The sequence below is a fragment of the Harmonia axyridis genome, chromosome 5, assembly GCF_914767665.1.
Source record: "Harmonia axyridis chromosome 5, icHarAxyr1.1, whole genome shotgun sequence".
Lineage (NCBI taxonomy): Eukaryota > Metazoa > Arthropoda > Insecta > Coleoptera > Coccinellidae > Harmonia > Harmonia axyridis.
The window spans coordinates 15,765,101-15,791,370 of record NC_059505.1 but is presented as its reverse complement, the minus strand read 5'-3'; the positions used below and the strand labels follow the sequence as shown (position 1 = coordinate 15,791,370).

General features: G+C 34.6%; 1 protein-coding gene across 7 annotated transcripts in view; it reads left to right on the top strand.

The window, feature by feature from the left end:
* The window catches only part of LOC123680110 (rho GTPase-activating protein 100F), a 174,707-nt gene that overhangs the window by 141,174 nt on the left and 7,263 nt on the right, over nucleotides 1-26,270 (top strand). For 5 of the 7 annotated variants that reach the window (XM_045617809.1, XM_045617807.1, XM_045617810.1 and 2 more), the window contains 14 exons: nucleotides 318-440; nucleotides 5,456-5,565; nucleotides 7,785-7,969; nucleotides 8,026-8,155; nucleotides 10,054-10,203; nucleotides 10,259-10,504; nucleotides 10,558-10,625; nucleotides 11,502-11,700; nucleotides 11,755-11,873; nucleotides 13,414-13,546; nucleotides 13,609-13,889; nucleotides 14,108-14,348; nucleotides 16,193-16,386; nucleotides 24,869-25,098. In XM_045617809.1, coding sequence (XP_045473765.1) covers nucleotides 318-440; nucleotides 5,456-5,565; nucleotides 7,785-7,969; nucleotides 8,026-8,155; nucleotides 10,054-10,203; nucleotides 10,259-10,504; nucleotides 10,558-10,625; nucleotides 11,502-11,700; nucleotides 11,755-11,873; nucleotides 13,414-13,546; nucleotides 13,609-13,889; nucleotides 14,108-14,348; nucleotides 16,193-16,386; nucleotides 24,869-25,098 — 2,409 coding nt within the window. Of the gene's footprint in view, nucleotides 1-317; nucleotides 441-5,455; nucleotides 5,566-7,784; nucleotides 7,970-8,025; nucleotides 8,156-10,053; nucleotides 10,204-10,258; nucleotides 10,505-10,557; nucleotides 10,626-11,501; nucleotides 11,701-11,754; nucleotides 11,874-13,413; nucleotides 13,547-13,608; nucleotides 13,890-14,107; nucleotides 14,349-16,188; nucleotides 16,387-24,868; nucleotides 25,099-26,270 lie in introns of all 7 variants that reach the window. The other 2 variants (XR_006747485.1, XM_045617811.1) reach the window with 2 other exon arrangements.

Here is a 26,270-nt window from a genome sequence, read left to right as displayed (position 1 = left end):
ATAATGAGTGGGTCATTCGAAAAGAGAAATTTTTTCTTATGAACATTTTATAGATCCACTCATTTTAATCAGGCAGGAATATTTTTTTAAATTACTTTGGGTTCTTATCTATTGATCGCAGGTCGTGATCTAGTTGATTCAAAGGTCTCAAAGACAAGCTGTTCAAAACAATAGTCACAATACAATAAAATTATATTTTTATTTCATTGAAAATTGTGAAATATTTCGTGGAATTGGGATTCATTTAATATCAAGGAGGAGAATATCATAGGAGTGTTATCCAGAAGTGAGTGTTATTGTTTATAATATTTTTGCAGAAATCAATCTTCGAATGTTCCTCATAGCACCATACCAACCTTAGGTAGACAAAATACTATGCCACCAGTTGACATAACAACCAAGTTCAATTCTCTGCCAAGGGACTCTAGAGGATCTTCCAGGTGAGTCGAAACAATTATTTTTTTTCGGTAATTCTTCAATGATTTTAATCATGTCTCATCAATTCATCGTCGACGAGAACGACCAATCAACTGCAACTCACCTAGACTTTGTCCTATGCATCGCATTACTGCAAGAGTTTGAAAATTCTATTCGAGCGCATATACATATATAAAAACACTATTTTTCATTAGTCTTCATCAATTTCATTTCGACGTAACCATCATGAGGACATCACAAAATATGCAATTCAATTTGACTCAAAATGAAAATATTCAGTAATAATATTCCCATTCAATTATTCCATATTTTAGGGGAGAACTCGTGACTTTTCACTAAGGGGTTGAATTTCCGATCCTTGTCAAGATTGAATATTTTTGGCTTCAAAGATCCAAAAATACTGAATGGACACAGAGTTGAAAGTATATAGGTACCAGTTGAAGTTCAATCAGTCGAGAATCTCGAAAACGAAACATCTTAGAGAAAAATGTTTCGAATAAAAGATGATGGTTTGGAGTGCGAAATCCACTTATGCTGAAACATCTTTTATTCATTTTCTTTCTCACCTTTTGAATTTTAAATGGGAATCCTTGTTTTTTATTGCAGAATCGTATTCTACGGCAAAAAAATACATAAGTTTTATAAGCAAAATTTTTCACGGTTCGTCACAGATGATTCTGCAATCGAATTTGAATTACCACCACGTGGTTTTTCGAGTATCAGTCAAACTTTGGTATCCATTCATTTCCCCTCTGCCGGACCTGCGATGAATCAAACTTTGTATGGTGTACGAAGTTGCACATTCAATTCTGTATCTTTTCGAAGCAAATCACGAAATATAATTTATCTCTTTTGTTTTGATTTTTGGTTATTTTTTTCACGAATATTTTAAAAATATGCCAATGCTTTGTAGAAAGCACTTGTCATTAATTTTTTTACGGAAATTGATAAGTTACCAAAAACTTTTGTTTTCATTCGCAAATTGAAAATATTTACTTTCACCCATATAGATTATTATGCAACAAAATTGAGTGAAAACCCCATAAAAACCAGTGATTTGAGAGAAGAAATATCTTTGATTTCGTTTTGAACTGAGCGACCACATAGGGGTGTTTCCTCTAAAACATTTTTAACGTACCTGCTCGTTAAAAATGAATAGCACATTTTCGGGCTCAGTTTTTGGGGGAATTATTCTGGTGAAAACCGCAACCTCATAAATTCAACTGTTTTCAAGCTATAAGAGAAGATTGGAAAATGGCGTGAAATGAAAAGTTCTCATAACTTTTTTTTTATTATTTGTGCTATCAACATGAAACAAAAACATCCTACAGGCCCTTTTTTTGGTAGAATCCGTTGGTGCTATAATTTATTTTTTTTCTGCCATTTGTTTTGAAGTATAACAGAAATTTTGAAGTTTTGAATAAGAATCAATTGATATAACAAATAAAATCGCTCAATTTTTCCCTTTTTCAACAACACATAACATGATGTATAAATTTCTTATCAAACTATAAAAATCATCAAAAGTTTCAGACGGCCAATCAACCAAGTACCTATCCACAATAAGCTGTGATCTTCAGATAATTAAAATATTCGGTGACCATCAAGAACACGGTGGATTCAACATTGTTAGGTTTTTTCTTTATTTACATTTAAAGAACAACATTTGAAAAGGTTGAAATGTTGAAAAAATCTAACAATGTTGAATTCGGAGGCTTTGGTGGCCACCGAATATGTCACTCAAGTTCACAGATCATTAAAGATAGGCACTTCGCCGCTGAAGATTTTGATGATTTTTATGGCTTGATAAGAAATTTTATATTATGTTATATATTCTTGACAAGGAGAAAAATGATTTTATTCGTTAATGAAATTGTTATAATCTACATTTTTGAAAACACAAGTATGTATCATAACTTCAAAACTGATGGCAAAAAAAATAAATAATAACCTTTTACTAAAGTGCCTGATGTAGTAGGTTTGTTTTTGTTTCATGATAATAGATCAACAATAAAGAAGTTATGAGAACTTTTCATTTCACGCCATTGTGATTTTCACCAAATTCATTCTCTCAAAAATCGAACCCAAAAATGTGCCATTAAATTTGTTTTTAGCTCAAAGGTACTCTGAGATTGCCTCACTAGACAACGAATTTGGGATACCTGATACTGTCATTGATTATTTGAAAATGACGAAATTATTTGTATCTGGTTCAAAAAACCTCTCATTAACTAAAGACTAAAGAGGATATGTATCAATTGAAATCCAGTAGGAATTTTCGGCAAGTTGTCTATCTTTATGCGTAGAACGTTTTCCATTGTTTCAACGAATATTCATATAATTTACGACTAAAATTTTATGTGAATAATTAATGAAACGGATAATTAAGCTCGTATAGACGGAACATTCAAATTAGGTGGCAAAGTCATCTTTGACGAAGACTTCCCCTTCAAAACCATCAACTTGTTATTCGAAACATTTTTCTGTTTTTTCTTCGAAATTTTTGACTGATTCAACTAGTGTAATACATACACCCTGTATAATCCAAAGGTCCATTAATAATCAATGTAAAAAACAAACACCACTTTCTCCACCAGTTTTCAACAAAAAAAGCCTTCTACGGAAGAAATTGGAAACTTGTTATGAAATCTGAAGTATATCATACACAGCATCGGTTACCAAAAGGGCCGAACCTCAACGGAAGAACATTTTCGAATCTGACTGCGATATTGCGGAATTACAATTACCAACCAATATCTCCACAAAATGATTACTTCCCGCATAAAATAGGAAATAAAATTCTCAATGAAATTAACAAGATCTTTTTCGTCTCAAAATGAAATGAATAAATTCAATCTGCCTTATCTGCATTCTCTTGGAACGGAATAGCATCATCTCCAATCGATAATTCTCGCGTTCTTATAGTAGAAAGAGCCTCTCCAGCCTACCGAAGATGAATTATCAATATTCCTTCCTGCCCTATGGGGGGGAACATACAAAAGCATTCCTGAATGGAAGTGATGATCTGGAATACAGGTGGGCATATCGAGATGAATTCTAGCCCATGCCTCCCGGTTCACTTTTCGCAGGGAAAATTCAATAGCCCTCGAATGCCTCCGCCGAGGCTGATGAAAGTGAGAGACATAATTAATTCCCAGATTTCCTGGATTTTATCGGGACCGTTTTCATGCTGGTATATCCCAGTCGCATCGGAGAAGAGAGGCACAAATGAATAACTTAATATTAATATTAGTACGGGCAGATCCGAAACTCTGAATCATCGATTAAAATTTATTTCAAACAAATCAGATAAATATTTTAGACCACCTAATATTCAGGGTGGTTCCCGATTGTGGGGCAAAACTGCAGGAGGTGATAGTACTCATAAAATAAGAAAAACAGTTTCCATGAACATTTGTACGAAAATGCTACTTTTCCGAATTACAGTCATCCGAAAACTTCATTTTAATAATATACATTTTCTGCGATTATGTTTGAACGACGATTGATTTCACTTAGAATCATCTACTTGTGTTTTTCCATAAGATTAGCCGATTAGCTATTTAGAGGGGCACTACAGGCATATCGAAAACCGTTAGAAATATAGGCTGGCTTAAATTACAAAAAAGTTGCGTCTTTTAGGGATGAGTGTGTTTGTTGGTGTGAACAGATCCAAAATATCTCCAAAGGTTCCCGAGATATCTCGAAAAAACTTAAACTCGAGATTTTTTTTTTGTATAAGTCATTTGTTTTTGGAAATAATTCCTTCACGAAATTTGTTTTGTACCAATTATCCAATATAGAGATTCTAATGGTGTATTCAGATATTTTCTGTTTTCCATTGTTTCAGAGAAGCGTTAGTCGATTTTTATTCTTATGGACGTCATATTGGTTCTCTTTATAGGGCGATAAAGAAAAAAATTACGAATTCAACAATTCAACAAAAATATCGAGTCTAGGTACGCAGATTTGAAGCGTTGTCATGTGAAATCATCACTTGCCTATCGCGTCTATGAAACAATGGAAAACAGATAAAATCTGAGAACACCATTAGTATCTCTATATTGGATAATGGCTATAAACCGAAATTCGTGAAGTTATCTCCAAAAACAAATGAGTTATACGGAAAAAAGTCCGGTTTCGCGCCCGACGTATGGATTGTAAAGTCTTCTAATATGAGTCCCTAAGCGATATAGTCTTTCTTCTTTAAATCTCGTCAAAAAAATAACTTCGTACTTGTCTTTAGTCCGCCAAAAAATTGCCCAGAATACCACCCCCAGTTTGATCATTCGTTAAATTTTTCGTCATTCTTCATTTTCAATCTCCAAGTCTTAGCCTTCAACTTGGTTAAAGTCGGATTTTTCCACTGTCTCTGCTGGGAACCAAACTGTAAAATTTGCATACTGACACGCATAAACCTACAGATGTTTCTGCTATTCATATGGGAATCAAAACTATGTTACGTGCTTACTGACCAGATAGGCTTAAATTCACAGACTAACTAATCTGTTCGTGTCGCCATTCTATACGCTGTATCAAGTTCTCGTCCTGGTGTATCAAGGTGATAACTGAGAAAAACTGTAGATACATATCCGGTACTCGAGACAAGGTCAGGTTATCGTTTCGAGTCGGATCCTCTAAAAACGATGTAATTCATTTTAAATTTGCAATAATTCAGGAATTACCGATTTATTACGAAAGGTCAGCAGTTCTTGCCCGGTACCGGGAAAGAAATCTTCCATTACGGGTTATCGTTCAGCCAATTCGATGAAAAGTTGGATACAAATTAAAAGTGCTATGCCTGAAGTGGCGATGAAACACAGGAACAAAGCCTACACAGAGCACTATCGGTTCTTCTAACTCGTACAAGCTCTACATATCTGAGATACCTCACAGAGGCCTAGGAAAGTCGGGATAGATATCATAAACATACTTCATACTTAGTGTTTAGTGTTTTATAACTATCCTAAATCAGTAGAAATGCTTTCTCGAATCAATAGCCTAATTTTAATTTCAGATTGGCGATGAATAAAAGATTCGGGGATAGGACAGTGTCTACCCACATGCAAGATGATGCAGATGGAGCTCTTTCCGCACCAGAGATGCCGTCGATTCGAAGAGACAGGGGTGAGTCAATTGATTGATAAACAAAACATCCCAATTTTATTCACGTTTATTGATGCTCTTGTTATTATGAAGAATAGTAATTTATAATAGAATGTAACTCGGCACTTTTTTTTTCCGAATTATATGTTCTGGTTAAGTTATGGTATTTATAATTTTTTCATAAGGAGAAGAATGCATGGGTATTCAATGCTCACCACATTTGACTGGTTGGGTTCGGACGTCATCTATTCTGGTAACCAGACGCTATGAACGATGAATGTCTCCTTCCTCCTGTCTGTCCATATATACTGGGTGGGCGACGGTTGATGGTACCCTAGACTTTTAGGGAAAACGGAAGGTACGATTTCATCGAAAATTTGGTTTATTCTCTGGGCTCCTTTTCTCAACAAGTGATCTTTCAAAACGTTTACGTACTTTCCGAATGTCACACGTTTTGGTATTCTTGAGTCGTGAACTTTCAAACGTACACGTTCTCGGTGCGGATGCTTACTGCGGGCGCTTTTTGGCATTCGTTTTGATTCTTTGACAATCTGAATGCCATAAGTCATAAGTCATTCTTCTGAGATAATGTAAGACGAAATAGTACAATTGTTATTAATGGATATATTGGATTTTGTGGAACAAATGAATCAGCGGATATATACACAGGGCGGAGACCCATTCAATGATTCGAGTGAGAAACAATTCGTTTGAATGTTTCTAGATATTCTCAAAGAACATGGATGATGACACCTCTGGAAAATGAACCAGTGGAAGGAACTCCAAAATATTTATACAATAAAAAAAAAGAGAGAAATCAAAAGCCTGAAAGATATAATGGGGTTCTGAAGCTGTCTACTCAAGCATAGGGTTATTCATTGTACTTCGGAGACAGCAAGTAACATTGTCAATACTTGTGTAGTGCTCCATAATATTTGCATTGAAAATACAATGTACCGAAACCAGAAAACGATGGCACACATGATTTGGGAATATATGTCTTCCTCATCGATAGTAGAGATCGGGTAGAAGTGAATATGCAAAGAATAAATCCGGAATTGGCAGCAGGTCGAAGATTGAGATGCGTTATTTTATTCGCAAAATTCAAGCCGAGTAATTTGAAAATTTGTGGATTATCCCTTTTATTTGGAAAAACGTACTCTTCATCATTTTAGTATGTCTCGTTGTAGCCTCTGGTTTGAAACAATTCTCTAGTATTTCATTATATGAAAATTATATACATAGGATATTAGCAATCCATACCCTAAAAAATAAGCTTTTTGGATTCCAAGTACCAAATTGATGAATGTCTAATTGAAGTTATGTTTTGCAAAAAATTAAGTAAATCAATAAATTGCTCGGTAACCGCTAGATATAGGGACAAGAAAGCGAGCAAGAAAGTTGATACATAAATAATCAACAGGCTACGGCGAACCAAAAAAGCAATTATATGTTATACAGGATGTTTGAAGTTGTTAGTACCTTTTAATATGAGCGGCAACAATATAATACTGAAAATATTTCAGATCGTTAGAGCAGTGATTCCTACCCAAGAAACCAAATTTTAATCGAAATCGTACTTTATGTTTTCCGTAAAAGTCTAGGGTATTATCGATCGTGGCCCAGCCTGTATAAAATATTCAAACTATGGTCCTATAACACGAATAGTGTTATTGATTAAATCGAACAGATAAGTTCTCACTCTGCTCTGACCGTCTTGTTCTGGAATTCATATATGTTTCCAATCACCAAGAGTTATCACACAATGATGAATATGGAATCTATCGAAATACACAAGCACTACAATAACATCAAAGTGAGAGAGTAGATCAAATGTTCAAACCAGCCAGAAGTGATGGAATGAATCACCTATCTCAGTTTCACTTAATGAAGAATGTATAAATACAATATCCAGACTAATACAACTAGCTCGGAGGAACCCAGTTTCATACATTTTACAACTTTAGATACCGATTACCGTTGTAGGTGAAACGTGAAGGAAAACTTGACTATACTACAGCTGAAAAGCCCGAAATTATCCAACTATAATCAAAGAAAAATATTTGGTTCATTCTATATTTCTAGGAAAAACCATATTTATGATGTCATTTTTTTTATCCCTATCAACATTGCATTCATATCAGTTCACATCATCCACACTTTTCATCAACACCACATGAACCATATCATTGTCACATTGCACTTACACAACACTTACAATAACCTTTCTACCGATCAAGGTCGCAAACACTCTCAAAGGTCAAAGGGCATTTTTACTTCAGATGAGTACCGCCAATGGCTAAGCCGAACACCGTCCACCAGTGCCATCTACGAGCAGATTCGTGCGTCTAGAGACGTACTGAACCAGCAGAGGGCTGCAAGATTCACGTACAGTGCTGAAAATATACACGATGCTCTCAAAAATGTAAGTCGATATACTGGTGTTTGAAAATGTAGTTTACCATTTCGAATATTATTCAGATTGAGAGCGGATATTATGGTTCCTATAATAGACCTGGTGCTACCACTACATTAGACAGGCACTTTTCCAGGAGTCAGCAGCCTTCAATACCCGCTAGATCTTTATCAACCCAACATATCACGACGTCTGGTAAGAAACGATGGTACAATCACCATCAGCACTGAATTTATTAAAGAGGTGATATATAGAAAATATTTGCTAATGGTGTCTTTTTTATAATGTACTACACAGCATATCTCAATTCTAATGCAACTAGGAAATTTAAAAATATGCAAAAACTTAATTTTGAAATGAGATATTTTTTAAGCTTTTTTGTGATGAACAATGACGTGGATTTCAAATCACGTCGATAAATTATAAACCTCCATCAAATTGATCACACTGGTCTTACGATGATTCAGAAATATTCAACAGTGGTTGAATTTCCTGGTAGATGTCAAGATGACGCCTGTATATTGCCTGGCATAAGGGCCTCTGAAATCGATTGAAATTAGGCTTCAACATGATACATAGCTCCAAGAAATATGGGATTTGTAAAGGAGAACAGCAGCTGCATGTAAAGATAAAAGATAGCCGTATTACACTTTGTCAATCTCCTCATTATTAATCAATAGAATGATTTAAAAACATTAGGCCGAATCCAAAGGAGGGGGTTCTATAAGCGGTCCCCTAAAGTCGCAAAAGTAAAGCTTGTTAGTCACGTCGAAGGATTAAGTTTTCATCCAGAAATTAACAAACTTCAGAAGTTTTCCTCTCGAAAGATAAGAATTTTCTGTCTCTGTATACTGCTTAAACTACTTTTCTTAGTTCGAAACGAAACTCAAATGAATTTCCTATTTTCTTTCTATAATTCAATTCTCACAACATTTCGTATGAAGATTAATGCTATTATTTTGCAATTGATTCAATCGGTTTTTATATTTTCTTGATTATTGAGTCAACAGAATGTCATATGGTTATACTACAGAATTTTAAAATGGATTCGAGATTGATGAGTTGGTTGGACTTCGAACTCACCGTGACTTTCAACCTTGTAGCACATTTCGTTCGAGATTTTAACGTATACGTAGATACTGGAACTAGCCCGCCAAAAAAAAGTGTTCAATCTTTAATATTTCTTTTCAAGCCCACATCGCATGACATTACAAAACGACAGGTAATCAGTTCGACTGGTGAAAACGTCTATTTAGCAGGAAGCACTCTTGGAGAGTGCTTCTATGTTTCAACCCCTTCAATTTAAATTAAAGTCCTTCTACTAATGGAAATTAAAGGCAAAAACAAATTTAGTCGACACACGATGCAGAGCAGACTGAAGTTACGTACAAAAGTCTGGAACACTGGTTAACCTATAAGCGAACATACTAGTACAACTTGACGCTGGTTGACGGCAACCGTCAGCTACCGATCTGGAGGCTCCAGTTTTTTGTCGATTCCTCGACGTCAATCTCGCGCTGATTTCGAAGCATGCAAATAAAATTCAATGAAATGTATCCGCATTCTCTGCTTTCTGTAGGGATTCGACAAGATTAGGGAATTCACCACATTCCTGGTACAAATATTTTCTTTGAGGACATTGTATTACAACTGTACGTTTGGAGTAATAAGTAATAATAATAATTTGATTAATCAACTGAGGCTTTTCGTGTTTGCACACAAGGCCAATCCACGCGTCAATCAGGTCTAGCCATCGTCAGTTTACAATATACCAAATTATTGAGTGATCAGAATTGCATAAAGGTTGAATTTCCCAATTTCATTTTTAAATAATTTTCTGTTTCAGATAGAAAGTTTTATAAGTAACTAATTTATTCCAAAAAACAATAGCAACTTTTCAGTATTTCAGATTAAACTTTATAAGAGTTTCTTATTTATTGTTTTCTCTTCAAAAAACGAACTATAACTAAACAAAATTTCCGGAACAATCGTTCAAAATATTACATAGTGAAAGATAAGACTAACTGAGAGGACTAATGCAAAATAGATAAACCATATTTCAAATAAAAAGAGTATGACTATTTCATTTTCAGCATTAGGATCGACGAGATCCCCCTCTATGCGTAGAATGAGACAGCTGCTAGATCTCGATTCGGGTAGGTCGGCAGCAGCTCCCAGTCCAGTACCCACACCTAGTGGAACATTGCCCAGAGGACAACGACAATTAGATATAAATCCCGCAGGTGTGATCAAAATTTTCAATGAAAAAATATCTTAATTGACTATGCTATCCCCCAGAATTCTTGAAATACAAAATGGAAAAACCTGGAATTCCTGGAGGTGGTTCATCTATTCCTGGCCTAACAGGGTTAACTGGAACTCATAGTTCTGCAGGCCTCATGGGTGTTCCATCTACAATCGATGAACCAGTGAGTGGCATGTTGTGGATCCATCTTCTTGCTGGAAGGGGCTTGAGAGTTTCTTCTGGCACATCAGCAGCTACTACTCCAGTAACCCCCAGTGGATCTTCTCCTAGTATTACTGGTGAGTTCAAACGATATTCAACACTGCAGATCTTTATATTTTTTGTTTTTCAGGTACCAGCATTATGAGAGACCTCTACTGCGTACTAGAATGTGATAGGGTTCATAAAGCTAGGACCGTGGTAAGCAGAATTCATCGATTAGATTCATTTACTGTTCAATAAATTTAATTCAATTCGTTATTATTTTGTGATCACATTGTTTTTTCATATTATGGATTCATTCAATCCAATTTTCAATGTTCCGAACTTTGACAACACTTTGTCTTTGGCAAGACGTTCTCGATCCAAGTTTGTGTAGGTGCGCCCTCTCCCAATGGATTACGGTGTTTCTACCCAAGATCGCTGGTGGACTCTTCAGTTAGGCAATCCAGCGACCTTTTTCTAAAACACCCTCTCACACCATCGTGAGGAGGTGACTCTGCTGCTACGCGGCGGCTCCCTTAAACTGTGGCGTGAAGCCCATAATGCCACCTCTCGGGCAGATAGAGTCACTACATGTCGATTCACACAGTCACATCACTTTTTCGTTCTATCAGTTCCTCATCAGAACCATTATCTCAATGAAGTCACTTAAACATCAGTAGACGATTTCTTCTGAATGATATTACACTGCTGAGCTGTCCCCCTATCTTTATGGTGTCTCAGCGAGAGAAAATAGTACTGTTATAATTTCACAATGAAATGTGTACTTAAGTTAAAAAAATTCAGTAGTAAACACTGTTTTCTTGAACCAAGAATTTTGAGTTTTCCTCGTCGTGCCATCTCATGACTTTCAGAACGAATAACCTAAGAATCTAATACTACTGATAATTATGCACTATCTCCTGAATCTCTGTTATTATTCTCATGAAATGAAAACAAGATATTTCGAATGAAAACTTGTCAAACTAATTTTCAGATTTCTTAAATTAATTTGTTCAACTCTGAATGATTGATATTATTATGAAGAATTTAATTTAATAACTTTCTATTTCATTAAATCAATTTTTTCAACAGGTCAGAACAGGAGATTTAGTTTTCGATTGGGACGAAAGTTTCGAACTAGATTTAGTAAACAACAGGGAACTCGATCTCCTAATATATTCCTGGGATCCACAATACCGGCACAAATTATGTTACAAGGGATCGATTTACCTCCCAACACTTCTGAAAAGCGGACCTATCCATCAGCTAGCGCTGAAAATTGAGCCCAGAGGTAATTCTATTTCGAGCTTTGAAACTAGGAATTTTCTCAACTTTGATCTTTCAGGAACGCTATACTTGAGATTGAGACACACTGACTCATCTTCGCTTTATAAAAGAAGAACCCACTCCTCTTTGACGTTATCTCGTACAACTCCTCTCTTCGGGGTTGATTTGGAGACAGTAGTAAGTATCACTATTACCGTTATAAATTTTTTTTGATGATGAGATATTCAATTGCGTCGAAATCATTTCATTATTTCCTAGTCAGTGAATCAAGGAGCTGATAAATCCAGCTGCTCTTTTTTAGGCATTCTTCGGGTGTCAGGATAATTGAAACTTCAATATTTTCATCTATAGAAAATCTTCATTCAGAAAATGAAACACGAAAAAACGAGTTCTACTGAATTTAAGCATCGATATTTGTCTACTTGGTTTGACATGGAATTGATTATTAATAATATCAGAGAATATGGAACATTTAGTATTATTCTCTGTTATAGAGTAATAAACATAGATAAAGGAAGCATATGTCATTTCATTGAGCGAATTTTGCCCGCAACATGAACTATTTAATTTGACATACGGAGGAAGTGGAAGCATATATAGTATAGCATATATGGTATTCAGTCAGCTCAATCTCACTCATATTATCTCACATATTATGTGAAATTATGTGATTAGTTTTGGAATTGGAGTGTCCAGACGATCTGGTTTTCTGACTGTTCAAAACTCAAAAATAGAGTTGAAATGTTGTTAGTTAGATAAGATACTAAAATTGAATAGATGAGATTTCAATTACCATCATTTTGATACTGTAAAATTAAAAAATATAATTACTGAATAGTACCTATTCGTAAATGAATCGAATAACATATTGGTATAAATATACTAAATTATAAATACAAACTCAAATTTTGATTCAATTCAATGTGAACAAACTGAAGGAACCATTTCAAAATCTAGTTCTGATAATGAAACATAAATATATGACTTTTAATCCAATACTCCGAAATATCAATTCTAAGGAATAAGGAAAATATTTATAAGAGAATATATTGATAAGAATTACATTATGGACTTGAAAAAATTGTCTTATTGATTTTAAGACAAATTTGGGAAAATTGGGTATACTTCCTCTACCTATGTTTATGACTCTGAGTTCTCTTTCGATGATAGTGATTCATTTAGCTTTATTATGATTGGTGTTCTGATACTAAAATAATTAATTGAGGATCTCATTCCGTATTGAGTGTTCTATGAGAACACTGGACACCTCTTTATCCATTCTTTTAATCTTGGGAGCATTATCTGCGACACCACATTGACAAAATATTCGTAATTATTATAATAATATCCAAGATGGAGTTATAATGCAAATGTTTACCAAGATTCATACGAATTCATATATGTTTGACGAGGCTTTCTCGATTTTTCATCTAGGGATTACGGTGTTTCGTCCCGAGATCGCTGGTGACCTCATCAGTTAGGCTATCCAGCGATCTCTGCCCAAGACACACCCTCTTACACCATTGTGCAGAGGTGCTTCGCTAGAGAGTGACGCGAAGCCAGCAATGCCACCTTTCGGGCATGCAGGGTCACTATTTCCTAAGTATTGCCTCTTGAAAGCTATTATTCTTAATAAGCGCCACACACTGAATATTGGATTCAACATTTGAGATGAAAGAATATTAGGCGACGTTTTTTCACATTCAAAACTTTTCAGGTGAATAGAGAGAATAAAACTGGAGGCGTACCAGGTGGCGTGGCTACTGGTCTTGTAGTAGTAGGTCAGCAGATTCCTGTCATCGTAAAAAGATGCGTGGAGGAAGTTGAGAGAAGGGGCCTAGATATTATAGGTAAATTTCTAACAAAAATTTGGAAATAATTCAAAACTATTTCGGATTTTTTTCTTCCTCAGGTCTCTACAGACTTTGTGGTTCAGCCACAAAGAAAAGAATACTCAGGGAAGCTTTTGAAAGGAACAGTCGATCAGTGGATCTTTCTCCTGACAACGTTCCTGATATCAACGTAATAACTGGAGTTCTCAAAGATTATCTGCGAGAACTGCCAGAACCTCTGTTCACGAAATGTCTGTACCAGATGTTAGTGGATGCACTAGGTGTATGCTTACCTGATGACCCAGAGGGTAATGCAAAATTAATGTTCTCAATATTGGATTGCCTACCTAGAGTGAATAGGGTGAGTTTCAATAAGATACTCAGTTATAATATCACAAGAGCATATTAATATTTAATTACGAGTATACTTCTGAGTCGCTTCGAGTAATTTGCAACAACAACATTTGAAACAAATGTGTTGCGAAAAACGTCGACCGAAGGTGTTTGTTCTAGAAGATCCACAGTATTCAATCTGATCTAGAATAAGACCCTTTAACAAAATCAAATTATTCCTTTCAGGCAACACTAATTTTTCTGATGGACCACTTAGCACTCGTAGTATCAGCATCGGATAGAAATAAGATGTCAGCTCAAAATTTAGCAACAGCATTGGCCCCACCACTGATGCTCCAGTCGACCGAATCGATGACACCCACCGCACCACAAAAAGTGACACGTCCTGGTGAACTGGATTATCAGCAACCGATATCGCTACTCAAATACTTGCTGCAGATATGGCCTACACCCAAGCATCTCTCAGGTACTGTGTAGATGTCATTTTGGTTCGTTTTACACTGCTATAATTTGGAAGTATTCACGAATGAAATGTTTCAAGAATGCATTGATTTGTAAATTGATTTGAGAATGAAATGGTTTAAGAAGTGATTTGTTCAACTTAAAATAGAGAAACCTTTCAAGTAGAAAAACTCCTAGGTAAAATTCTTTCAAATTATTTGTCTTATTGCCGTGATAAAAATCAGTTATTCATCTACAATCGATGGTTCCTAAACGCTGGCCGAAAAAAAGACCTAACTTCCTGGTCACAATTGTTCTTGAAGCATCGTTGGTTAATTCTCTTGATTATGACATTATACCAAATAAAAGAGCACTACACTCATTCTGTGGTCGAAACATAAAATGAAAATAATCTTTGATGTGAAACAACAAATTGAATGGTGCTGCAGAAGGACCATAGGATTTTTTTATTGAATTTATTTATAAATTGTTTTGATATTTGCTTCTCAATCTCTATTTTATTTTATTTCGTAGATTTGTATGAGCTTTTTACTTCAGTACAGTTCAGTATCTAGATCAATACTTGCGTACATACTTTTACAGTACCTGTATCATATTCATATATCTCTTGCGAAGTGCGTTTTGTATTCTTTCTTCTGTCCCTGACCCATTGCATAGGAAGGAAATAGTATATTGCGCAACAAGTGGGGAAAGTCCATCTTTTCTCGCGAGTGTGAAAGTTTGTGGCACGAGCCTCAAAGGCGAGTGCCGCAAACACACGAGCGAGAAAAAGGACTCTTCCTACAACTGCTATGAAAAGTAGCGTATTCTTCATAGCTTACTCAATTTCAAAACTATGTAGTGCTCATACTGTGGGAAATATTATTTCGCACGGCACTTTGCCCATAACTCGCTTTCTAGACCAATGAAATCGGGCTTTTGAGTCGTTTCTATGGAAACGCAATAAGTTAGCACATACTGTCAACGAAGGCCATTTTGATTTGAATCAAGTCCATTACTTGATTATTGAAATTTGTGCATTTGAAGGAAAAGTATAGTGTGCAACATGTGGAGAATAGTATATTGTGCAACAAGTGGGGAAAGTCTAACTTTTCTCGCGAGTGTGAAAACACAACGAGCGAAAAAAGAACTTTTCCTACAACTGCTATGAAAAGTAGCGTATTCTCCATAGCTTACTCAATTCTAAAACTTATTAAAAAATTATTATAAAGATCCAGTTCGTGAGCTGTGCTGACTAAATTACTTATAAGGTTTGGTATTCATTTACCCCAGCTGCAGCAAAGATTGATGAAAATTCGATAAATTAAAATCATCACAAAAAAGGAGGACTACAAAATACATTGATCTTGAAAACAAAGCGTTTGTGGGTCCATGGTTATAGGGATTTTCTTCTTGAAATTATCACGGATTCTCCCTTGTACCTCCAATTTAGGCACATCTGTATCTTCTTAAACCATAGGCGTTGTTTTTTGAAGGCTCATAGTGCTTTCAAACTAAACTATTCGTTGTTGGCTATAAAACTAACTGTAGATACATGTAGAAGTGCATTCGCCATTTTGTTACGAATAGCTTAGTGTGTAGATTTAGTTTTTTTCATGAAAATTAATCTTGTTGTTTATCAAAGTGAGTTCTCTTGAATTGTTCTCTTTCTGAGATCGCACCAATTTGCGACCAGTAAGCTAGCAGCAGTAAAAATCAAATTACATTTAGTCTCATTCTCAGATCAGTTTGGAAAGGAGCTTTCTATCGTAATAACTTAGTGTAGGTATGTAGTTTTCGTTGAGAGTAGAGCTAGGTTAAGTGTGTCTTTGGGTGTCGTTGGTATTTAGAGGGGGCCTTTCCAGACAGGTCGTCGCGGCAGGCTAGTCGGTCCGCGTGGAGACACTCGAGGTGCGTATCCAGCGACTCAGCAGCGCCCCCAGGCCCAGCAGCAATCAGAGCAGTCTCGGCCCTCAGCGGCTCCGTCTCTTCCTCCTCCTCGCTCAGCAGCCTCGGTCCAGCTGCGAGGCCAACAGCCACCGGTCCAATCACTCCAGACACTCGTGAGTACTTGAATAATTTCGTATTGAATGAAAATATTGGAGTGGCAAAAATCTAGTATGGGAGTTAACCACTAGGAAAAGTTATGTCAGCAAGTTTCTGCCAGTCCAATATTCTTCTTCATCTTTGGTTGCTATTAGTTCAAGTGTTAATCAGTATGATTCTATTAATTGTTATTTTTCTATCATTAAAAAAGTTGGACCTTACAATATTAATTGAGGAAAACATAGACTGAATTTATTGACAAACTCAAAAAATTATGAGGAAGCAATCAAATATCAGCATACTTTTGCTGGTAGTCCATTGGGTGAGTCGACGGAAATATCCAAAGATGTCAAAACTATGTGATTGCTATGGTTACATTCATTACATGTGGCTGAACATGGAGAAACCCGCCTATCCCTACAACAAAATTATATTTAGAACACATGTACACAATATAAATATTCGCTCTAAAGGTTTGTTAACGACTCCTATTTATAGAACCACATTTTTCAGCGAAGTTTTTCCTACAATGTCGTCCGAGTATACAGTCCATTCAGGAATTATTGACATCCCGGGTGGCTTTGGAAAATCGAAATTAAGTTGGTACTGGCTCATTCAGTAACATTTTGAATTGCAGATTTCGGGTTGGCATTGGAAATGTCATTGACAGGAGGTTAGATTTCAGTTTGTTTGTGTTATTGGTTTTGATCGAAGAAATTTTGAAACTTAAAAGTTGTATCAATTTCAAACACACATTGATTAGTTTATTTGAGTATTTTTCACAGTACTGTTTGAAAAAAGAAGAAGGCAAGTCATTACAACCTGGATTATTAGTGGAAGAAAACCTGTGCAATACGATTTCACCTTCAAAGAATCATTGAATGATTTGATTGTTACCAAAAGCCGAGCCAAAAGCAATCAATATATCAGCCTGGATGAAATTTGACCAAAAATCATCTGGATTTTAATCAATCAAAGACAACATTACATAAACTTAATTGGTTACAAGTTCAAAACAGTTAATAAACGGAAAATTCTTATTGATAAACAGAAAAATATAATAAGTTGAGTACGATTTTATGGTGAATACAGAGAATATTTGCAACAAAATGTGAAATTCATTTATCTGGAGAAAACTTGGTTATTTGAAAATGCCAGCATTATTCAACAGTGGACTCTAGAAAATAAACATGCACATTTTCAATGAACAATACCAAAAAAGTGAAAAACACGAGGGGGCGTTAAAGTAAAAAATTACCAAAATGTTTTTCAAGTATATTCAAGGGTAAAAGTAGAAGGAGCACTATTTTGAATGCTGGATATTTGGATTTTTACTTGGATGTTTTGTTTTGACAGTGGTGTTCATGAGGATTATATAAATCTTATAGAGAGAATTATTTTATAATTGGATTGCTAAACAAAGTCTTGGCATTGCATCTATAGTTTATTTATATTCTATATTGAAATTAAGTATTGTTATATCTGTTTCTTGTTCTTCAATGAGTAATCCAAAAATCTAATAAATTCCAATTGCTTCATAGAATTTTTACTGAGTATTTAATCGAAAAATATATTCAGAAGAGTAACTTCAAGAATTTCTTCACCTCTTACCCACTTGAAGATAATAATAGAATGCAATAAAATTTTAAAATTCACAAATTAAAAATAATTTCATGCCAAAATGCTTTTAGTGAGTGAGTTAAAGCTGTTATGGGCAAAATAATTTATGTAATTTAATAGAAACTAGTATAAAAGCATTCCAATAAAAAACAAAACTCGAGTACAAATAGTACCTATATATTTCATACAAGTTAAATCAATCATTTATGTCATGAACAGTTTCAATAAATAGTGACTTTAGAAAATAATTTACACATCGGCTGATAAATTGGTTCCAATTTTGAAAGTTACAGTACAACTGTGAGGTCAAAATTTTTCATATACTAAATGGATTCTTTGAATTTATTTCTGTCTTATTATGATATGGCTCTTCCATTCACTAAGCTCATAGACCTAATATCCATAGGTCTATGACTAAGCTACACTATTTAAATTTATCAACCAGTTTTTTCTGTTTTCTTCACCAGTTTAGACACCACAGTTAAAATGATCCATAAGAGTTATTTGATAAGAATTTTGCAAGCAGGTTGGTATCCAGTGTCCATCAGTAATGCAACAATTTTTGAAGAGCCTTTAGTGAAAAGGAATATTAATATTTTAATGATCTTCAATGGGATATTTCATGGGCGACTCTTAAATGAATAGATATCTCTTCATTGGATTTCCGTGAAATGAGATAGCATTCACCATATTTTTACGTTATACAGGGTGGCCACTTTTTCAATGGGATTGTATTGGTAACTTTTAAACCATAAGAGTTAGAAGGTCGGTCAAATGGAGAAAAAGTTGCATGCATAGAAGCATTATCAAGCAGTTCAAACAAATCGAGATTATCAGGGCCGGATTTCGAGATATCATAAGAAAAGTAAATTATGTCATTTTGATTTATCTTTTTTTCCCACTTTATTTCAAGTATTATCAAAAAATGTTACAATAACTTTTTATTCGACAGTAAATTATCCTCAATTTGACGTATTCAAATTTCGTATCCAACGTTTCGTACTCTCTGGGCCACCCTCAACCTCATTTTTTTCAATACGGACCTGCATATTTTATGACATTTTTCGAAATAACTTTTAACGCTGAATTCAACGATATATCATACAATGTCATTCAAAGTAGATTTTCAGGTGATTTTGACCCTTATCCAATTTTCTTCGGGTCGGATCTGTATTACCTTCATTTAGTTTAATTAACAATATGCAATATGCAATAAATTTCGATAAGAAAATCAACTTACCTATCTTGAACTAAATGGAACATATTAGAATCAAAGCAAGAAACCAGTATACTGGTTTCTTGGTTCTTCTTTTATAATAATCATTTGAATATTTCAATTCATAAAAATTAAACGAAAGTATCATTTAATGAAAGAAAAATCAAATGATTATTCGAAAGTAAATGAAAATTAATGAAGTAAGTGCTCGAAAAGTCCACCATTTTGTAAAATGCACTTTACGGTTCTGGAACCCATACTTCTTATACATTTGCTTGTTTGGTCTCCTTGAATACCTTCCAAAACATTCTCAATTTTCTCGCGAGGTATCACTATTGTTGTATTCGTCATTTGAATCGTTGAAACAAATTACAAATTCGAACTTTATTTTGAGATCATTACGATATAATTTTTGCAAGGCTTGGTATTAAAATTTAAAATCATTGTATTCGCGTCTCTTGACTATTTTATTACCAGCAGTTTTTGAAAAATTCCATTCACTGGCCACAGTTCTCGATTTTTTTTCTGGGTTCGATTGAATTTGGGTCAGAACATTGATATCGTTAATAGACTTGTTTTTCTTATATAAACACCATTAAATTTGGATGAGGGTCAAAATCACCTGAAAATCTACTTTGAATGACATTGTATGATATATCGTTGAATTCAGCGTTAAAAGTTATTTCGAAAAATGTCATAAAATATGCAGGTCCGTATTGAAAAAAATGAGGTTGAGGGTGGCCCAGAGAGTACGAAACGTTGGATACGAAATTTGATTACGTCAAATTGAGGATAATTTACTGTCGAATAAAAAGTTATTGTAACATTTTTTGATAATATTTGAAATAAAGTGGGAAAAAAAGAAAAATCGAAATGACATAATTTACTTTTCTTATGATATCTCGAAATCCGGCCCTGATAATCTCGATTTGTTTGAACTGCTTGATAATGCTTCTATGCGTGCAACTTTTCCTCCATTTGACCGACCTTCTAACTCTTATGATTTAAAAGTTACCAATACAATCCCATTGAAAAAGTGGCCACCCGTATAATCTGAATTTCAATTTATGAAATCATGACTGTATGCGTCCCTTCGTAATAATCGTAATTTCGAAAATTCAGGATCTTTCGGAGACAAAAATGATGAAAATAATTTAAACTGGTTATTTCTATGATGAACCATAGCAATTTTTAGTGATATTTTTGTAACCAGAAATAAAGCCGCGACTAGACGTTCATGGCCTACTTCGATGTCAATAATTCCTGAATGGACTGTATATTAGTCTTCCGGATATCAAATCCCTTAAACCATCTTCTTTAAAAGCAAAAATCTTCAAGCATTATTTTGGATTGTATGATAATCAAGTAATTTGTTGCAATTATTTGATTATAAAAAATTCTTGGTTTTTATTTTTTTTTCTGTTGTTTCTGCAATTTCAATTCATTTTCAGTTTCAATATTAGCAACCGTCTGTGTAAATACATAGGTTAAGTAGAGCAGGATTGAGCTATCCCTATAGAATTATAGATGCTCAAGCCTGGACTTCGCCTTTTTTCTCAATGAAGATATGACTATAATGAATGTTCCTCCTTGTAATACTTAAGTATATTCAGAAAATAAAGTCATTGCTATTATTATTATTATTATTCAGATGTGAATATAAAGAAACTAAAGAAAAAGCAAACAGCATATCTATGTTCAAATTATTCCGAGGATGACGGTAACCTATATATTACTCCTCTAGTTGTATGCCTGTACAATGGTATCATGGTGCCTGAACACTAATTAGGGTAGGAGAAAGATATTATCTATCGTACAAAATACATTGATCTTGAAAACAAAGCGTTTGTGGGTCCATGGTTATAGGGATTTTTTTTTTCTTAAAACTATCACGGATTCTCCTTTGTACCTCCAATTTAGGCACACCTGTATCTACTTAAACCATAGGCGTTGTACCAACATAAAATCATATTGTACACCGTGAATTGCTTCTCTCTTTTCTTATTCTCTAGTTGTATGCCTGTGCAATGGTATCATGGTGCCTGAACACTAATAAGGGTAGGGGAAAGATATTATCTATCGTATCTTTCTGAGAACACTATGCATGAGAAAGTCGTATGCACAAATATCAAGAAAGACCATTTTTACAGGTACATTTATATTGAGTATTGTTGCAACAAATTTGATTTGAATAGCTATTTTAGTTTCCAAGGAAGCTATTTGTTTTCAAGACCTCTGAACAGCAGATTCGGAAATTCTTATTTCAAATTGAAATTTTGATTTTGAACATTCTGAAACGTAAATTGTGAAAATTCAAGGGTGGTTAAAATTTTTTTCCTTCTGCCATAAGCAAAACTTTTGCGAAGTCAAATTTTAACATTATGAACTATTGAACTGTCATCAATGAACTCAATATATGAAAAATTCATCATAATATTGCTTTTATTCATTCATTCAAGTGGTTAACACTATAAATACTCTCACGAATCTTTTATGATACATCCAAAATTTCTAAGCAAAAATATTTTTAGTGTCATGATCCGTAGACATACCGGTAAAACAAACACGAATTGTGGGAAGGACAAAAAACTACGCTTATCGCCATCTTAACAAAAGACACCACTACTTATTCAATCTTCCAGCTTAGGCTAAAGGCCTGTTCCTTCATAAAAAATTCATTCCATCCATAGGTCGATCTTAATCACATCACTCCATCTTTTTCTAGGACGACCAACACTTCGCAACTTATCCCTTGCAATTCTTATCAATCTAGCCTCCATAATTCATCCTATGGGGTGGTTCTATTTCCCTTTCTTCTATTTCACCCACTCGTTGATATTTTCTGCCCAGCATGTCCTTCTGATGTGTTCACTCCGTTCTCTATCTCTCAATGTTTTGCATATTCTTAATTCATTCAGTTCAACAGTCAACACTCAGTGTACAAACTCGTCTCTAAGATACAAAAAATAGGCTTACTCGTTTCTAGCAAACGTTTTCACGACACCTGTTGTCTTCATTTCCGGTTGCAAATTGGCGGATGATACGGTTTCAGCAAAAATTACATATCATGACCTTCTCGGTTTGGGTAAGTTTCGAAGATAATGGAATTTATTGAAGGAAAGTATATCTCATGTTCATTCAATGGATTCTCCATCGAAAATGGAGCATTCATCATATTTTTGTATACCATACCGTACTATTCCACACTTGGGCAAAAATTCTCAAGATGAGTCCCTATGTTTATGGGTGGTTTGTCTTATTTGGCATGAAATACCAACCCAGGTTTTCACAAATTCAAATGAACAAAAAAATCGAAATGGTCGATCTTTTTCACTCCACACAAAGTGGAACAACTTCATTAGATGGAGTTTAACTGCTTCCATTGACCTTCACGATGAATGAAATCAACCTTCACCTTCAGCCTTTAAAATGCTTGGTTTCAGCCCGAAATTATAGTACTCCAATTCTCATTCATATATATATTCTCAAATCAACGAACAAGATTGGTTTGATGTATGTAATTTTCCAGTTCAAGAGATGTTCTTGTTGTTTGATCTTATAATGCCAAGGGACGTTCTTCATTACGATATTTCAAACCTAAGGAAGGTTTTTCTTGAGATATTTCAATTCCAAAGGATATTTACACAAAAAAACTATGATATCAAAATTATTTAATTTTCCAGGTGTGATTTTCACACATTAATGCAAATATCAAAGTGAACATTCACCGAAAATCACCAATTATTGCTGATAAATCATATTTAATAGACTGCCTTGGTATTACAGTGGACTGAAGAGTCGACTGTGGTGTCGAAGGTTCCAGTGGCGTAACATAAATTAGGAGCGTTCCAAATCCTTGCATAATTTGGTTACTAAGCCAGCAGATATGCATTGCTGGTATAAAGGACGGTTATGGAAAACTAATCATAATGTTGTGCTGAAAACTTGGATGCTGGGGTTTGAAACAATGATCTGTCTCCCTAAAAGGGTCAACATTCTAAAAAATCACTCAACTTGTAAATAGTTCTCTCCAGAAGCAAAATTTTTAATTCTCTTGCTGAAAGCTATCTGATGAAATTGTTTAAATTCATTTTTTTTTTCAAATTCAAATTTATTCATCACAACATATAGCATACAACATTTTAAAATACATAAGTATGATCAGAAATGTATGACCTAAGCAAAACTTGTATTTCATACACTCCGACCAACAAAGATGAATACAAAGATATTCGCTAAATTAAAAATCAACCAAATCCAAAATAACTGTCCTATAATTTATAAATAAGAAAATAAGCTCTCTAGAGGCTGCCAATATAAACTAACACATATTTTTGAATACAGAATAAAATATACCAGAGTTTTCCACAATGTAAGTTCTAAGTTTTCTTTTATCTTTTTTGTTCTTTACATTAATATTAAATTTCATCTCAACTGGAAGAAGGCAATATGGTTTTGGAAGTTTGTTATAAAGCTTCAGACAAGTGTGGTTTTGTCCTTGTTGAGTTTTCTTTATTTTAGCTGAAGGAAGTGCGAAGTGACCTTTTTCATTTGTATTATAGTCATGAAAGGTGGAGTTTTTAGGGAATTTATCCTGATATTGATGAACGTACTTGACATATGTAAGAATGAATAACGCTGATATTGTTAATATCCTTTCATGTTTTAAAGACCTCTCTGCAGCTATCTGTACTTTTCATCTGGAATATAGCCCGTATAGGTTTCCGTATAGATTTTCCGACAGTGACAAACTCGACAGTCACAGACTTCTCCCTTCAGTTAGAAATTGCGGTTTTTTCTCAGTTCAAGTTTTTCCTCGAAAACTTTCAAAGTTTTCATTTCAGGTATTGGGTTTGCTTAAGTAACCTTCCTCTTATAAGTGAAATTAACTGAAAGAATGAAAATTATAGGTTGTAATATTCGAAAAAATGTAAGTTCTCATCGCAACCGTTTTTTTTTAAAGAATCTCATTAACTCATGAACCGTTGAGTTTTCACTCAATTTATAGCATATGGCTGAAATTTCGTCGAATGAGCTATATGTTATAATAAACTGGGTGTGTCATTTGAAATAAAAAAAGTAGAGGGCTGTTTTCGGAAGTTATAGATATCTAAGAATATTTTGGTTTTAAAGGTCATTGTTTCAAACCCAACATGCAAATTTTTAGCACAAAATTATGATTAGTGTTCCATCAACTTCTAATAGGCCATCGCGGTGAAGTACCCTGTATATGTGAATCTCGTACGAAATCAATATAATGTCATACCTTTTTCAAATCGAGTTTTCGGTGCCTTTTTTATTGGAAAGCTTCATTAATGGAGCATTTTCGAATAGCTTAGACCACTTTTCTTCAGTTGATTCGATTCTTTACATACATCAAAAGGAACACAGTGTTCACCTTTGGCGATCCGATTTAAAACTTCTCTGTTTCCCACATTCAGTGAATTCCTCATGAGTTTTGAACTGTTTTTATTCGAAATATCAGAATAGTACTCTAGAATCATCAAAACAATTATTTTCGAAAATTTATGATTATTATGAATATGATTCATTTGATATAATAGGATACTCATTATATTATACATCTTATATTATTATACATACTATAAATCTTCCTCATTCCAATTCAAAGAAATTTCTCAGTACAATTTTCTTCTTTCTAGGGCCAATCATCAGCAAACAGAGGTCCCTACCGTCCGCTGTCACCTCGATTAGGCCCACCAGCAGCAGCACAGCCTACGGGGGCCCAAATACCGGGTCAGGCACCCACTCTACGTCCGCGACAAGTGATAGTCTCTTCACCAGGCTCTCCAAGCAGCAGCAGTGATTCGCAATCGGGTTCAGACACTGTCAAACATTTCCTGCCTAGCCGAGTCTCCTCGCCAGCAATCAGGTAATTTATTCGTTATCCTAAAATCTAGTGAAGAGCTTAATGAAATACTACTGAGAATTGAGAATATCTTTCCTGAGAACTTTCAAGAAATGGGTGCTCACTCAAGAACAAAAACACATGTTGTGTGTGGTGTAATTTTCTTTGGAGTATCGGATATTGAATAATTTGAATCCAATGAGACCGAACCAGTGGCGGCTAGTGGCAGTATAGGATGGTGAGGAACATTAGAATAAAAATTATTATTGTTATATTCATAGATTTCAAATTTGGGGACAAATTTTATCTAGTGAACTTCACTTTGTCAGTTGCATCATACTTCTCCCGGTATTACACTATCCCCATCATATGTTTGAGCCACTAAATTTGAATGCAAGTCGATTTTTCTAAATTTGGCTAATAAAAATTGAAATAAATCTTCAGCAGAACGCCCAGAACTTAAAAGAATAGAAAAGCACATGAATCGCTCAACAAGATGGTCATTTATTAAATTACGGAAAATTGTGAATGGCATCTTATGTCAGTTGTATCATCAACTTTTCAGGAAAAAAAGATTTCGAGATCTTCAATTTTTGTATTCACAACAGGCTGAAGGACCCTAGTTCGATGGCCATTTGTTTAGAGGCAATAAACAACAGTTACTACTACTACTACTGTATTCACAACAAAAGCAATCAAATAGATAAATTAATTTTGTATGGTTTTTGATTCACCAGGAAATACTTATCCACTGTTAATATCGTTGCAAATGTACGGTCGTATTTTTCATACCATGAATTTTGAAACCCCGGATTTCATTTGCCGACCCCATAGCCATCCATAATCACAAAACATTTACTTAGATCTGGAAGAGGTTGCTTTTTTAATGACGCATAATTAACCCTCATAGGAATGACTAGAAATATGTTGCTAATTTATTGAAAAATTTACAAAATCACTTTGAATATTTTCATCTACGTTGGGAATTTGAGACGACTCACTAGGTTCCGCTAAATCCATTTCGCCTTCTGGTAGTAATAAAGTCGATTAAAAAAAATGAAAAATCTTCTCGAAAAAGGTTCACACTAACATGGAGACAAACTTACACGAGACAGTAGAGATTGGGGAATCCAATTCCGCAAATTCTGGATCTAGCAAATGCGGGATCCCTCTGAAATTCTGCTGGATCAAAATTG